The sequence below is a fragment of the Rhopalosiphum maidis genome, chromosome 4, assembly GCF_003676215.2.
Source record: "Rhopalosiphum maidis isolate BTI-1 chromosome 4, ASM367621v3, whole genome shotgun sequence".
Lineage (NCBI taxonomy): Eukaryota > Metazoa > Arthropoda > Insecta > Hemiptera > Aphididae > Rhopalosiphum > Rhopalosiphum maidis.
Genome location: NC_040880.1, coordinates 707,369 through 725,047, shown reverse-complemented (window position 1 = coordinate 725,047; position 17,679 = coordinate 707,369). Strand labels below are relative to the sequence as shown.

At 26.2% G+C, this 17,679-nt stretch overlaps 1 protein-coding gene across 1 annotated transcript; it reads left to right on the top strand.

Moving 5' to 3' along the window:
- Nucleotides 1-13,142: 13,142 nt before the first annotated feature.
- LOC113549628 lies at nucleotides 13,143-16,975 on the top strand. Its single transcript, XM_026951022.1, has 5 exons — nucleotides 13,143-13,546; nucleotides 15,521-15,615; nucleotides 15,686-15,890; nucleotides 15,957-16,351; nucleotides 16,422-16,975. Exons 3-5 carry the CDS (start codon nucleotides 15,827-15,829, stop codon nucleotides 16,803-16,805), a joined length of 843 nt encoding a protein of 280 aa, XP_026806823.1. The 5' UTR covers nucleotides 13,143-13,546; nucleotides 15,521-15,615; nucleotides 15,686-15,826; the 3' UTR covers nucleotides 16,806-16,975.
- The last annotated feature ends 704 nt before the right edge of the window (nucleotides 16,976-17,679 follow it).

Genomic DNA, 17,679 nt, shown 5'->3' with positions numbered 1-17,679 from the left:
CACTTTCGTGGCAATAAAATGATTTAATTTTCAACTTTGAAGGTAGTTTCTAATGAAAAATTTAATCTTGTTGGAATTTAGTACCTTACAAGAAATTAAAAGTAAAAGTTTTCAGTATTTTTAAAGTAATCGAAAAATAAAACAAGGAAAAACTTAAATTTTTACACAATCCTAGTTTTTGACAAAATCGATTTTGTTACTCAAAAACGAATTAACGTAATTAATGATTTTCTAGTTGTTTTCTTTGTATTCAAAATATTATTTAGAGAACTTGAAATTTTTAACGTATATTATTATATTTTATAGTTTAGAGTACCTATCTTTGTAGTATTGTTCTCAACTTAATTATATAATCTACTATCTACAGTATACATTACTTTTAGACTTTTTAGTATTTTTTTATCAATTTTTTATCAGAATGGAGAGATTAATATTATATTAAATTACTACTTTATATATTATTGTCGATCGATTGCGATTGTCCCTCTCGGTTGATAATCCTTTCGGTATTTTGATTCTTGCGGTAGATTGACCCTACAGAAGGCCATATTAAGGTACATAAGGCATACTGAATAGCTAACTATACTTTACAGCAGAGCCTACAGCTTACAGATTACCTACTATTTTCCTTTTTTTAATAATGAGAAAAAGCTATCAAAAAACACCAAAAAAACGGTAATATTTACACAACAACTGCAATTTTTATTTTTTATTTTGTAATGCATAAAGGATTAAAGCAATGGCGTAGCCATGTTGGGGGCCAGTGGGTCATGCCCTCCCCCCCATCGACTGTATAAACTTAATATAAAAATGAACTGTTATTGTTAATTGTTGATTATGTTTTTTTTAGTATTTTGGGTTTCCCCCCCATTTTTAAATCCTGGCTACGCCACTGGATAGTAGATTAAATGAATAACCATAGGACCAAGTATACATTATCATATTTAATTTAACCAATAGTTTGGCATTTATATTGTTACTCATTTAAATTTCTTTAAACGTTTCTTAGAGTAATAATAATAATAATCAATAATATTATTAATTTTATGTACTGTGTTAGTTTAGAATAATACAATTTAATGGTTTCATAACAACATAAAAACTGTAAATAATTTAAAATGTGATTTAGTAGGCACTTATATATTATTTATTAATATTTACTAGGTATAATATCTGTACTTATATTGTTTTTACGCAGGAATGTTTAATCTACTTATTTAAGATAAACTTTATCTCTATTTAATATTTAATATCTAATATTTGTTATGTATATTATGTTAACATTATGTTTTCGCTGTTTCACATAATTTTTTTAAATATTCATCACGCAATTATCAATATATATATATATATATTTACAAAGTTGTACCATAGACGCATAAGCGTAAACTAGGAAGTTGGCAAAGAGGGCCATTGCTTCTCTAGAATAGATTAGGAGTAAGTAATATAATAATAATCAATAATTTATTTATATGTGACTATATATTTGCTCCCCCCCTAATAAATTTCCAAGTTACGCTCATGCAGCATAAACGTAACATAATAATGTAGGTACCTATAAAATATATATAAGGTATTAACGTAAAAGGATTACCATAAACTTTATACTATGATAAATATAATAAGGTCTATTTGATTTGTCTTTCAAAATGAATCATAAATAAAACGTATAAGATGTTGGATTTTATTAATAGATTATACTAAGGACTTTAGAAATCTTTTCTGTTTAAAAAATGTGTATACCTATACAGTTAGATATAATCTAGAATTTGGCTCTTTAATACGGTCTAATAATTATTCTACTTACTATTAAATAATCTTAATAATATCCAATGTAAATTTCTGAAAAGAGTTACCTATGTTACTCATTGTGCTATTTCTTGAGACTCTTTCCTTTTGGTTCAAGACTCTAAAGGTATTGATTCTCTTACTATTAGACGTGATTTAATTGATATTATGTTCATAATGATATTTTAAATAGCTATATAAATTTTCCAGCTATTTAATAGATAATTAAATACTAATTAGATTTAGAATACCTAGTAGGATTACACGAAATTCTTATTTGTTCCATGTACCTAAATTTAATACAAATTGTGGTAAGAATTCATTTTCACAAGAGTCCTTCTTAACGCCAATAAAATTTCCAGTCTTGGATTTTTTTGTTCTGTCTCGTCATGACTTTAAAGCTAAAATATTGTTATTTTTAAAACAACCTAATTAATTTTATAATTTTATTTTTATAGATATATTTTATTTTATTTTTTGTCTTTCTAATTAGTTGTATTTGTATTATTATCACTTTGTCTATTAGTTTCATATGTATCAATTATTATGTAGTGTTTGTTTTTTCTTGTTTGAGTGTTTGTACTCGTTTATTATAAATAAAAATAAATAATATTTATAATGCCCGTATATTATTATTTTAATCAAACTTTAAGCAATTTTTAAGTTAATAATAATAACACACGTAATACTTTTCTATGATATAATATTTAAAACGTAATATGCTTGTGCGATGTTTTTGTCAAAAATTAGTTCAACACTTATTGTCTACATTACATTATTACCAATAGAAAAACAAATTATTAGCTGATATTTAATAAAAAACATATACATATAGGTACCTACAAATATATTATAAAATACTTAAATATGATAATAAGTAAACGTTGACACACCATCCCCATTCAGAATCCTTATTTTTTGTATATACAATTATTTATCATTGAATTCAAATGTAACTGCTGAATTTTGTACAGTTGAGTAAATTTAACCCATCCATACTTAAGCGCAATTTGAGTTTTTCGATGGGTAGGGATGATGAACTTTTTTTAAGTAAAGCACTCCTATTAACAATAATAAGACTTATATTCAATAAGCATTATACATTGAATTAAACGTATTTGGGCTCGCCTCTCTATAATCTATATAGGAGAACTTTAAACTGCTCAGAGACAGGGCTTTTCCCTCCATAGTCATTTAATATATTGCACCTATACTTCTATTACAATTATAAATTATAATATATCTACTACTATCATAATTAGGTCGTACTACTATACAGCTAACCGAGTCTACTATTTTTTTTTATTAATTTTTATATTTTTTTTTTTTTATTAAAAATAAAAGAACAAACTAAATATTTCAAATAAAATTATGATATCATAATACACCGTACCTACGCGCCGAACTTGGTGGTGGCTAAAAAAAGAATGACTAATAAAAAAGTACGTACATCGATAAAGATGCATCAATCAATAAATAAAATAATAATACAAAATTAAATAGTAATAAGTGGTTGGTGATAACGCAACCAGACAATATGTACAATGTGAGATATAGAATACAAAATATAGTAAAATCACTACAGTATATTATAATATCATATTTTTTTTATAATTATAGGACATTTCAGCAACAAATGAATACTTGTTTAAATAAAATAAAAACTAGACATAATATTTTGGGTGAAACCACAATATGAATAATTATTTTACTTTTTGTAATTACATACCTAGAAATTAAACGACCAGAATTTAATCAACAGATACGCGCAAGGCGTAAAATGTGATACTAGCCATGCTCTATCTTTATAATATGGAACGCAACACTACAACACTAGCTAAAATATTGGAGGAAAATAAACATAATTTTAATCAACAATAATGGGAAGGAAAATGGAAACCAAACTTTTTTTTTGGAGGAAAACAGTATCTCGTTTTTGGAGGAAAATGGCTATGGCCAATTATATTATGTAAGTAGGTACTAAGTAAGCAATAAAAAATATATGACCATGTAACATATTCAATCATTTTATGGTTCCGTCAAACAAGACTTCCATCAAAATATCAACACATGCATAGTAAAAATAAATATGAACGAGAACAACAACAACAAAAGGTAATAAATACAATGTTGGTAGATGATAATACAATGCTAGTAGGTAGTAGACCGTGTAACTTTTTTTTACCTATTTTCTTACAGTAGAATTTGAAAATATTTTTTAAATTAACAAAATATTATAAAACTATAATCAACTAACTGGACAAAATCCTTCTTTAAAAAAAAATTATGTGTAGGTACCCCTTTTAATTATATCGTTATTTATATCACAATCAATAAAATATTTTAATATTATTCAGGTAGGTACACATATTTCTTTTTTCTAATTTGAGTTGTACATTCTCCATTTAAGTTTTTTTTCAATTTAAGAACTAACTATAAAAATATACATTAATTGACATACCTTTCAATCAAATTATACAATGTATGTTGTTAAAAAATGTAGCTACAATGATAATAAATAATAATATGGTTTTAATGAAGTAGAGTTAATTTCATTAAAATCTGTATTGGCACATTACTTACGTATTACTTATCTTATTTTTAGTTGAATACCTAAATTTATTGATAACATCTACTCATACAGTGAGTAGTAACACTATATAGTAACATTATAATAATTAGTATATTATAATATAGATAACTATGTGATTTGTTTTTGGCAAAAATATGTTGTTTATACATAATATATCAGTCCTCTACGAGTCTATAATTATTATTGTATATAGTATATTATACTGATATTAGAAATAATATTAAACAATACAATTACAAATTTTACTTTGGTATCCACCTAATTTATTTTCAACAGAAAATAAAAAGACAATTCTTTTGTTTTGTATCTAATTAGTAATTATAATACAATTTTGTAGACGATTATAAAGAATTGGATGTATTGGACAATTTGGTCATCAAACCCTGTTTCTAAAGAATAAAGATATACCAACACTTCAATAGTATAATTCCGTTTCTCCACTCGCTCGAGAGACATCCACTTTTTGTACAGCCACGCTGCATGGATGCAAATGCCGTGCGATACTTGATTGTTAATAGCTAATACATACCTCGATACTCATGATTTAAAGAGTCAAGAGTTAGTCTATTGAATAGTCGTACTATTGCACGCTATAACTATATACATCGATACATTTTGAAAAAATAAGTACAAATATTAAATAACTACAAAAAACCTCCAACTTTTTCCGTAAAAAAAAACTTTTGTAATATCATTATGTTATCATTGTTACCATGCGATTTAAATGAAAAATAAATAAATTAATATATATATATATATTAAATAAATCGAAAATATTAGATATATATACCTATTTAGTAGAGATACTGTATTTGTATACTGTAACTATTTATTCAACGAAAACATTTATTTTTTTTATGTTAACCTCACAATTATTTGATTGTAAAAATCTTTTAACTGAGAAAATAATTATAGTATTAAGTATTTAAGTGGGTACCTATATCTAATATAGAATTAAATACAATATAATATCACAATTCATAACTTTATAATTCGATAAGTTCTTTTTACACAGATCCAACGAGAAGGGTTTTTGTTGTACCTAATTAAGATGAAAAAAAGGGTGATCAATGAGCATGCTTGGTGAATCACTCTGTATATAGCCCAGTAGCCTTGATTATAATCTCATCGGTCATGACTAACAAGTAACATCTACTTAAACTACATTTTTTTCACGATCAAAATAAAAATTAAATTTACTTTATTAATTATAATATATATAAAAATTAAAACATGTTTATCAGTATTTCAAATAATCTAATTTTCCGAACATAGACCCAACCAGTTAGTTTGTATTTTTTATAATATAATTTATGTACCTATAATATAGAGTATAGACATATGTTAATATGACCGTAGTCCATAATTATAAATGTTTCATTACAAAACGAATGTGATTCTACTCGAAAAAAATTTAACATAATTATTGGTGATTTTGCTTAGACCTCGATATAACCAATATATAAAATAAAAATTTCTTAAAAATTGCATAGACTTTTCATAATAATATAGTATATACTGTATGATGTATATTATACATTTATACAGAGTAATCTGGCATATACTTATCTCAGTATTTTTCCTTCAATATTGAATTTATTCAAAATCTGAATTTTGAAAATGTTTAATATAACTATCTTGGTACTTAATAAATATTAAAAATTATATAAACACGACTTTGTTTACAACATTTAAAGTTTAAATTTTAATAACATTTGTCAAATCATGAAAATTTGGAAATAATTTTGACTTAAATATTTTTAAAATATTAAATTGCTATACATAAGACTTGAAATTTTAATACATACAAAGTTTCTCATAAATATTTTATTCTGATATAAAAATATTATATAATTAGAATTTTTTTTAAATTTTTTTAGAACTTTAAAACATTTAACATATTTATATATTATATTTTATATCAGAATGATATTTCTAAACATTTAAATTTATTTTATGCCATTATAATACACATTAACACAACGAACCTGAACACATTTTACATTTATCTAAGGCAATGGTTCTTAACGTGGGCGATATCGCCCCCTTCGGGGAATTTCGGTCTCTCCGGAGAGTAATGATTTTGAAGAGGGCGTTGGGGAGGGGATGAGCTTTTTCAAACTCGGAGATTAAAAATAATACAACTTTTCAATATTATATAACAACACTACAAATAATTGAATGTGAAATCAGAATAGTTGTAATTGAATACGCTATATAATGTCATATGGCATGTTATCTAATCGAATTTTACGTGTCAATAGGAAACGTCTTGTTTATAATAACGAATGAATAACTGATGAATAAATAAATTTATATATACATATATATATTTATAAGAAGAAAATTTGTTTTTGCATGAGGAGGGCGTTAGCAGTTAGTTATTACGATAAAGGGGCGCTGAACCAAAAAAGGTTAAAAAACCACTAACCTAAGGTAACTAAGGTAAGTTGGTATATTAACTAAAACGTTATTAATAATAATAGTAATAATAATATATGATATAAATATAGGTAGCTTAAATTACTTCTATGATAATTAATAACTAAATATTAATAATAAAAAAATACAACGTTTTCGGCAAAAATTAATTCTTTTTACCTACATTACTTTTAATATAGTAAATAAATAAAATAAATTATTACTATATATACTATGGAAATTAAAAATATAAATATTTTAGGTAATACTATAAAATATACTTAGTAATATAGACAATTTGCATCAGAATAATTTTATATATGCAAATAAATGATTAATGAATTTAAATTTAATTCATACATTACGGTGACTTACTCAATAGTCAATAAAAAGGTATATACACTTTTAAACTTTACAAAAAAGTGGCTAAGTACCTACTTTTTTCCTTTTTTCAACCTTAACATTAATAATTTTGTATTTGTACGTCAATTTTTTACAGTTTAATTAACATACCAAGGGCTATGTTTTAAAACTTGATTTTTGCAAAAAATTTAAATTTGCTATTATAATTAGTAAATGTTTTTTTATGACTTGCCTATTAAAAGATTTAAAATTATAAATAAATAATATTATACTAAATAACAATACTCAAAATAAATCACGAACCGTCATTATTGTTTAAAAAAATTATATTTTATACTTTATTACTTATATAGCCCGCTACAGTGCAGCACACAAGAGAGGTCTAAGTTAGCAGCTACTACCTCTAAGTTTCTTAGCTTTAAAGTGTAATGGTACTTTCAAATGATATTCAAATTGACACAGATACTGTAATTAATACATTTGCCAATAACAACAGCATATTAAAAAAAAAGCATTATAAGCATTATTGTACTAATTTCCATTTATTTTAGTTTTTGAAAGCGATTTGGCGAATGGGTGGGTGGTATATTTGCCATTGGACGTGCTACCACCTTTATTTATTTGAGTGTGTGCCACTGGCTCGTTATAGATAATAAATAATATCGTACCTTATGAAGACTATATGTTTAGATATCATATGTATGTATGTTAAATATATAACTATATAAGGTGATTCTTTTATTGTATAAGTGTATAACATTCATGTATTTATCAAAAACTATTTTAATTTAAATGAACTAAATAGTAAACTAACATTTTTCGCGCTACCTATCCTCGTACTACTACATTCCGCTCTCCAAAACTTTAAATACTTATAACTTATAAAAAATACTTGTCCAAATTTCGATTTTCATGTAACGAAATACTTCAGAAAATATTCTATTTCAACTATAAATTATATAAAAGAAATATTTTCAAAAATGTTAAAGTTTTTGAAATCATAAGTAGTTAAAGAAGTTTATGACAAAAGAATCACCTGATATATTTATATGAGTATTTTAAGAGCCATTATGTCAATACAGAATATTCCACTGCACTGGTAATTATTCTTGGAATTATCTTACTAATTATATAGCTATTATTTTTATCGTTAACATTTAATACCTGTGTGACTCGTAATATAGTCCAAAAGACACATCAAAATTACTATAATATATTATATTCACTTTGAGATAAAATAAAAAAGTTATACCTACATCATAAATAGTAATATAAACATAACTATTATTATTTAATCATTTTATATATATATATATATATATATATATATATATACATGTGTGTAGGTATGTATGTTTATATTTGTATATATACATATACCAAAATTGCTTTCAAAAAATACACCGAGTTGGTGCTTAAATACCATAATTAAAATTATTTAATGAGACCAAAGTAAAAAACTAACTAAATACTACATATCAACTCATATATTGTTTAGTATAATTAAACAACTAACAAGCAAAACGCATTACCTATTTATAGTTTAAGACTTTAAAATAATTAAATTGATACCTACTTTATAATATGTACCAATGCAATAATCAATACAGACCGACAAAGACATACGTGCCGTATAAGGATGTTTTGTCGTGTCATGTCGCTGTGAATTTGTCTAAATCTGTTAATGATACAATGTGAATATAAAAACAATATCTAACCCACAATATTCGTGTATGTTAATTTGTTTTCTGATGTCACAGTGTGTCCACAGCTAGCATACCTATTACCTATATATTTAACGATATTGCATATTCAAACTTTTTTATGTAGGTAACTATACATTTTTATAAAAAAAATGCATTTAAAGATGCTTATTGGGTTTGTTAATAATTTAATAATACAACTATACATAGGTACCTATTGATAAATATTAAATAATATAACTTATTCTAATAATATTAATACTTTAAATAACAAAATAACACAATTACAATAACAATACATTTATTAAAATATTATTTTCTGTAAAGTGATTCTTCTGTGGAACAAAAAGTTTGTTTAAATTTATCTCGATTTTTGAACGTATGTTTGGGGGTGCACGGCCTCCTTTTTGAGGGATGATTTTAGGTTAAATTTTTAAAACATTTTGACTTTTTTTAAGTTATTAATAGACAATTGAAATTTTTGATAATTCTAAGTTTTTTTTTGAAATGCCTATAAAAAAAATTTGGCATTCAAAAAATTCTTTAAAATTTAATACAAAGCTTATTATAAGTTATACATATCGTAGTAAAAAAAAAAAAAAAACGTTAGTCATAATTTTTGTTTATAAGCGTTTAAAGTTCAAATGTTTATAAAATATGTCAAAACCGAGAAAATTTGTAAGGAATTTTGAAGTTGAAAATTCATAAAATTGTTATGGTTTATACCTAAGGTTAAAAAGACCAATACAAGGTTTTCATAACTTTTTCTTCGAAAAAATTCTAGTTTCAACATAGATACAATTTTATGAGCGTACCTATTACATTTAATTTTTTATGAAATCACATAAAATAACGATATATAATTTAAATATAGGTAATAATATAATATTATATCCTAGACTGATCAATCATCTCCGTTCAGAATCGTTTTTCGTATATTAATCATTGTATGTATCAACATTCAACATGTATTGCATTCAAATTTAACCTACTCTCCATCTCTACTATACAGCAAAGCGATACTCACTTGCTTATCCTTTTTAATTTTGAGTACATATAATTCTTACTTCTTATTAGATTTATTTTTAATCATTTGAAATATATTTTATGATATACAAATTGATTAAAAAATGTAGATGCTTAAGATTTCTAATCTTATGGCTTATGCACATTTGCACATTGCCAATTTGTCATTAGAGGGAATTGATTCCCTAAATAAATTATGTGTAGTCTGGTAAGTGATTTTGTTCTTGATTTTCAAAAAAAAAAAACATTAAACTAAAATTTAGTCATAAAAAAATATTTGAAAAATTTGTCTTTGTTTTCTTCTATAGTTATTTACATAAGTTTGCTTATTCTCCTTCTATTTTTCTTTTATTTTAAATCTCGTGGACCCATATTAACTGTTTTTTTATTTGTTTTTATAGCAATTTTAATTTAATGAACTTCTTAATCATCTAATAATAAATCAACTATATAGCCATATCAGGAATGGAAAATTTTTTATACATTGTAAAAAACACAACCTCTCTATAGCAAAAACGTACGGGAAATGATTATTTCATAAATTATTTTATGGAGCCAAATTTAGTTATACATATATAGTAACATTCATAACGAGTCTGATATTATTGGTCTAATGTGAATTCATAGTGTCTTTCCTGTGTCATATGTCATGTAGTAACTGACGTATTGAATCGTACTATAGTTTGCATCGGACTTGATTATATAAACGTATATATTATAATTATCAATTCCTAATATACTAAATTATATTATGAATATTATGATATATCTACAAAATAATAACCCGCAGGCCGCAATATAGGTACGTCTTTTATTTCTTCATCAACATCCATGTAGATATACCCAAGTTAATTAAAAAATATGTATGTTACTTCAACGAATTCGATATTTATTGAACTTTTTAAATGCATGTTAATAAAAACTAAATATGTATCATTATGGGTTTGGTCAGGGATCGGCAACCTTTTGAGACAACAGAGCTAAAAGTTACAATTTACATAGATAATTTTCCAATTTTTAAAGAACCACTAAAAATGTTCATCTCAATGTTTATTATTTTAGTATTTGCTTATAAATAAATGATTTTCAATTTAAAATAATCAATTTTATACACGAAATAATATTATTATGAATAATTTATTATCAATCGTTTATCGCTAATATAGCTTATATATTAATATAAAAATATGGGTTTCCTGTATGTAATTGTACACTTTTAATTTTAGTTGATTACGATGGCCTGTGCAGCAGGTATTTCATATTATTAAAAGCAACAAAAATATAATGTAAAATAATATATTTTTTTTATTTAACAAAATATACAGGTAGGTATATATTTTTTTTGATAATAAAATAATTATTTTTGTGTACGGACCTAGAGTGCCGCAACTTAAGATCGAAAGAGCCGTATGCGAGTCGTAGGTTGCCGACCCCTGGATTAGGTGCATTTTTTATTTTTTGATAGGTATAGGTTACACTCTTAGTTATAATCATGCATATATACACAACTATGCTTTATGCTTTATTAGTTATTTATAAATGAATAATTTATTATATTTAGGTATAGACGTATAGTATAGATATGGTTAATTTATAAATATTTGTGCTATTATAAATATATAATGAATAATGAAACAAATGTTTATACTTTATACTTTTATTACATATTAAAAAACAAAAAAATATTCATTTTAATTATATTATATTAATACGTTAGGTACGTTTTATTAATTTATGACATTGACATTTTTAAATTAATTATATAAATTAGGTACCTATACTTATAATTTTAATGGGCGTTGCCCATTTGAGCCAAATTTACCAGTGAAAATATTTACAATATCGAATATTCATTTTAAAATTTTGAAGACAGGACATATACATTATAATAATTTATTTTTACAAAACTATAAATTTTAAGGTTACCTTTATTACCACGTAGACAGATTGAAAACAATTTAGGTAATTACATATCGATTATTTTTAAAAATGCGTATTACTGACTATGATTTGAAAAAAATTCATTTCCATTTTAATAGTTCATTTTTGTTCAAGGCTGAATCATAACATTTTGAACATCTCTACATTTTTATTCAACATGGACTGGAATAGTAAATATTCATTAGTTAAGATTAAGTTATTTGGAAGAATATTCTAAACTTTTATAATTTCATATACTTCTTAAAAAAGTCTGACCACTTCTCATAAAAAATTCTATATTATTCCAAGATTTATAAAAATAATAATACGAACGGTATAAGTAAATCGATTGTCTCAATGGGCAAGTCGTAAGTGAGAATACATTGGGTACGTCCTACTTTTAATTTATTCATGCAAAAATGTAAATTACAATTTTTCAATATATCTTTATACATACCTAGTTTGAAACTAAACACTATAGGTATAGTTATATTAGATATATAATATACAATTGTATACTTAAAATATAATTTGATGGTCTGAATACAAAATATTTTTCTTGAAGTGCTACAAAAAAGAAAAAACTAAACAAATATTTTGACTAGTCTGTTTTTTCTCTTTCTAGTACGTAAAGTTAGTCTCTAAGAGTTAGGTATCTCGTACAGTCGGGCGGCCTCGGGCCTATCTGCCTATCTAACGGAACCTATACGAATAATAGCCAATAAGCGGTAGCTATAATCATTAGTTAATAGTTGATAAGTGCCCAGTGGCTAACTAAACTATAGTTGGTAACTATATTATATAATGCCTGTCCTTGAGAATCCTTGATTGGAATTTCATTCACGTGCGAATGAGGTTCTGTTTGGAGGTTATGTGTTAAAAATTTATATTATTATATATAATATTATAATATAGGCACATTATAATATTATGTTACCTACGCTGACCTCGCTCAAGTCCGAGTGAAAGCTGGTGAAACGTCTATAAAAAAACGAATACGCGGCAATTCGTTTCTCGATACACGACACGTCGATATGTTAGGTATATATTATAATAAGTAATAACAGTATTATGTCGTCAAACTTGGATCGCGTATAAGTATATGAGAATTAAAGAATATATATACAAGCAAGTATGGGTAGGTAGAGGTATGTAACCGTTAACGGTGGGCGCCGCGCCGGCGGCAAGCTTCGATGAACATGCACAGTGTTTCAACTTTTCAGTTTTCGGGCTGGTAGGCAGGCGGATAGCGGTGGTACGTAATTATTACGTGTTGCCCGAACTGGCCACCGGAGATTGTCGTCGGTGGGGCGATGCGACAAACTGTCGTGTCGGCGACCGCGGTTGGCGGTTAATGACGTCATAGTGTATCATTGACCAATGGCACATCGCGACTTCAGGTGAGCACATCGTTCCCGTGAAATTCCTCTGGCGCTGTCGTATACTCATACGCCGAAGCACGAACCCGCGCCCGATCATTCACAAACCTGAAACCACAGTACTTTGCCGACCGACCGCTTGTAGTTGTGCCATCAACTTTCGTCATTCCCGTCATTTTTTCATACCCACGTTGAACGAGAGAAATCGCAAACGCCAAACGGTCTTCCGAGGAAATTCCAGCGGTGTACCACAACGACGTACGTTTTTATTTCCAAAGAATAATTTTTCGTAAATTCCCCCCTCCACGCTTCCGACGTTCACCGATTTGCGTCGCAATTTGCATGCACATCTGGTAAGTTTTTTTGTTTTCATAGATATATAGCTATATTACTTATGTAATTACATTATTATTCACCCTTTTTGTTTTGGTGATGTATTTAATATTCTCTGTTGAATAGGGACTTATTTATATTATTTGGATTGTAGTTGCATATACATTTGTTATGAATGTTATGATATATTCGTAGATTCGATATTTTAACCCATAGGACTAATATAGAGAACTATTAAAATGATTTAAATTCCACTCCACTGCTCACCCTTTGCCTTTTCAAAATTTCATTTGTTACACAACACTACTTGGACAGTGTGTATTATTTACAATCATTGTTCCTTACCAGAACTAGGTATAATCAAACATGTTTTTAACAAATCTATTGAGATTATGGATAATAATTAACTGTAAAACAATCAAATATATAAAATTTTTATTTAAATGTGATTGATATAATATGATTTTGGTGTAATGATTTTTAGTAGGTAGGCCTTTAAAAACTGGTAAATTATTGAGAATGTGTGTAGATACTGCGTTAAAAACTAAGTGACATTAAATAACCTTGAAATTATTTTCAAGGCCAAATAGAATTTTAAAAATTATATACCTAGTATACTATTATTATGAATTATAATTATACATAGTATTTGTAGACGAGGTTGTTATGTAATATTTCCATGTTAGATTCACAAAATATATATATTAAGTGGTATTTCTTTGTTTAAGATAATAAAATTAATTTTAATACCTTTTTATAAATGTAATTTAGTTAATTTTTGCTGTTATTAAACTAAAAAAAATCATTTTTTGCTACTGGCTTTTAAATTATTAAGTATGTATTGTATTAAACTACTAAACCAATCGGCAATTACTATCCTTTCAATTTCATACAATTATTTTTTCACGTTATCCTTTAGTCCTTATACTCAAATTATGTACTTTAAAATGAAAAGATTTCTAGGCATCAATTTATCAGCTAAACGATGGAAGGCATAGTTGTGCATGTTGTATGTAAAGGCCTAATATTTATGATACCTATTATTGTGTTGTCAAAAAATGTTAGCACTCCTCTATTTTATTTGCTATGCCAAAGTGCACATAAATTGTATGAAGAAACAATTTACCTATGTATTTGTTTATATTAATACAATTAGCCATTAAAATTCTCAAACTTAATTTTAGTATATATCTATATGTTGTTTAATTTAAATAGTTTATTTTATTTTCCTATCCACAAGGCTATAAAACGTTACCATAGTTTAATTAGTTATAAAATAAACTTGACCTATTTACAATTTTGTAATTTTTTAATAATAACGAAATACTTATGATATATTGTTTAATTGGATTCAGTAAATAATAATTTTATTATTTTTTTAATAAAAATGTTAAAGGATACCACACTTCATGTGTTTTTTCTGTTTATACAACAGACAATTTTCATTCAGTAGAGCTGGTTTTGTATTATTAGTTTTACAATAATTGTAGTGTATTGACCTATTATCAAACTTAAAGATGGAACGTTATCTGTTATCTCCTAGATTTTTTAGGATATTTTAATTATTAAGCTAGATGAGAATTTTTATATTTTAGTATTTTCCATACTAAAGGATGGTTTAAAAATTAGTATGTCGTAAAACACTGCATAGAGATAACAAATAATGTTCTCATCTAAATTTAATCATAGGTCACCTTAACATTGAAACTTTCAACACAAAATTATTTCTTTTAAAAGCACATTTTTTATGTTGTATCTATGTTTTGTAAGATGGGTATGACATGTAAGTATCTTAAGTCCTCTTAGTAGGATGTGTTGTCTCTGTCTTATACACGCATAACATAGTTAAAAACTGTTTTTGACAACTTTACTCCCTTTATATTTTAATCAAAATAACCAAAATTATAAATCCCATTGGGAAGAACTTAATTTAAAAGTAAATGTATTTTGATATACTTTAGATATTATTAATTAATTTACATTTTTGTTAACAGGTGAGCCCTGAATTACTGTCTCCTGTAAAAGGGAGGTATTACTGTTGTGAATCGAAAGCACCATTACTTTTGTAAGCACCAAAGCGAATCCAAAAGTAAGTACCATTTTATGAAATAGATTTTACCTATGTTTTATGTATTACTAAATTATATTGTTTTATCTAGACCAAGCCATCATGTTCTACTGCATCCAAAACTGTGTTATCTTCATGTCCTGCCGAGAAAACCGGCACCCCAAACGTGAACATTCAATCGCTCCAGCCATTAACACATCAAACGGTCTTGGAGACCAGTTCAAGTTCACTAATGTACGATGCACCCACCAAAATGGAGGGCTTAGTGGATGAATTTTTAAATATGTGTGCAAACGGTAACAGTTTATTATTATACATAAAGTTGTAATGTGTTGCTTAACTTTTTGTATATTTCTTTACAGAAAAAAATAAATGCGATAGACAAGCACCCGGGATTATAAATTCAAATAACAGCACTAATGACATAACTATGTACAGAGAAGACGAGCCGTATTTAGACATGTTTCAAATGGATGCGCCTGCTTTATTGGAGCCATTTTCAACACCTCAAAATGTTTTCACAATCGATGACGAATTTCAAAAGATAAACAAACCAGAGATAGAACTAATTATACCTATAGAAGATGCAGCTTTTAAACAACCAATATCTATGAGAAAAAACTCTACCCTCAAATTAGATGTTGGGCTACAACAAATTCAGTCAACTAGTTACGGTGATATTTTAAACACGCCAGAAGTTGTAAAAACGCTGACTGAACAAGAATCTGCTTTTAATCTTTTAGCTTATGTTTTTGATGTAAGTTTTGATCATATCTACTAGTTGATTCAGTTTTTATATATGATTGTTGTTATTTTATTTTTTTTAGGAAAAAAAAACTGACAATTTGGCTGAAGTACCTACACCCAAAGATGTAACAACTGTATCACCAACCTCTCAGTGGACTCGAAAACGTCGTAGTAGTAATTCATCAGCTTCAATACAGACAGACGATGATGACTATCCTAAGCACAGAAAGCCTAATGAAGATTACCATTCATCTGATGACAAGTATCGACAATTGAGGGATCGCAATAACGAAGCATCTCGTAAGTCAAGAGCTACAAGAAAAGCCAGAGAAAATGAGTTAAATGGCAGTGCTAGTCAATTGGAAGCCACCAACAGAAGGTTGGCTATCAAAGCTGAAGAACTGGAGAAAATGGTCAACAATATGAGACAAGCTTTATTAAAAATTATGACGAAGAAAAAATAAATAATATAAAATTATTAAAAAAAAAAAATCATGTACTAACCTCATCATCAAATTACACTGAAAAAATAATCTCAGGCTTGTAATAGAGATTTATTTTACATGTTATAATCTATGTGCTTATTTTGTAAACATTATTGCAACAAATAATAATAAATAATTCCATGAAAGTATATAAGATAACGATTAAGTTTTGAGTTAAAATAGTATTAATAATTATATTAATTTATGTTTTACATTTTGAATCTAAATGTAGTTTTTTATTCAATATCTTAGAGCTAGTAATATATAATTCTAATTTTGGATCACGGTACATAATGCATTTATTATTATTATTATTATTTCATAATAATAATTATTATAACTTGTATTCAGTGGCATGTAGAACAATTTTCAAACCTGAGGCAAACTACTATTTGACACCACCTATGTACCCATAGCTTTTTATCTACAATTTGTGTTTGGTTTTTTTACTAAACAGTATAAACATATTATAAAAAACTTTTTAACATACTAAATCCATTACCCCGTACTTTCCTACTTTGATTTTAAAGTAATTGCTTCAACAAAACCTACTTCAACACGCTACTGTATGTATTTATTAAGGACTGATATTAAAAATGTTAGTATTAATTATTAAATTTATTATAGAAAGTGTACATTAGTACAAATCTATTAATAAAGTACTTAACATAACCTTATTCTACCATGACTTTAATTACTAATGTTGTTTATCATAGTTACTACTAAAACGTTTGTATAATTTCAATTTTTCATTGATGTAGAGGATTGGTTATAACTAAGGCTCTAAAAGTATTCTATAGTGCTATAGTTATAATATGTTAAGAATTGACTTCTGAGTTTTTGACAAATTAAA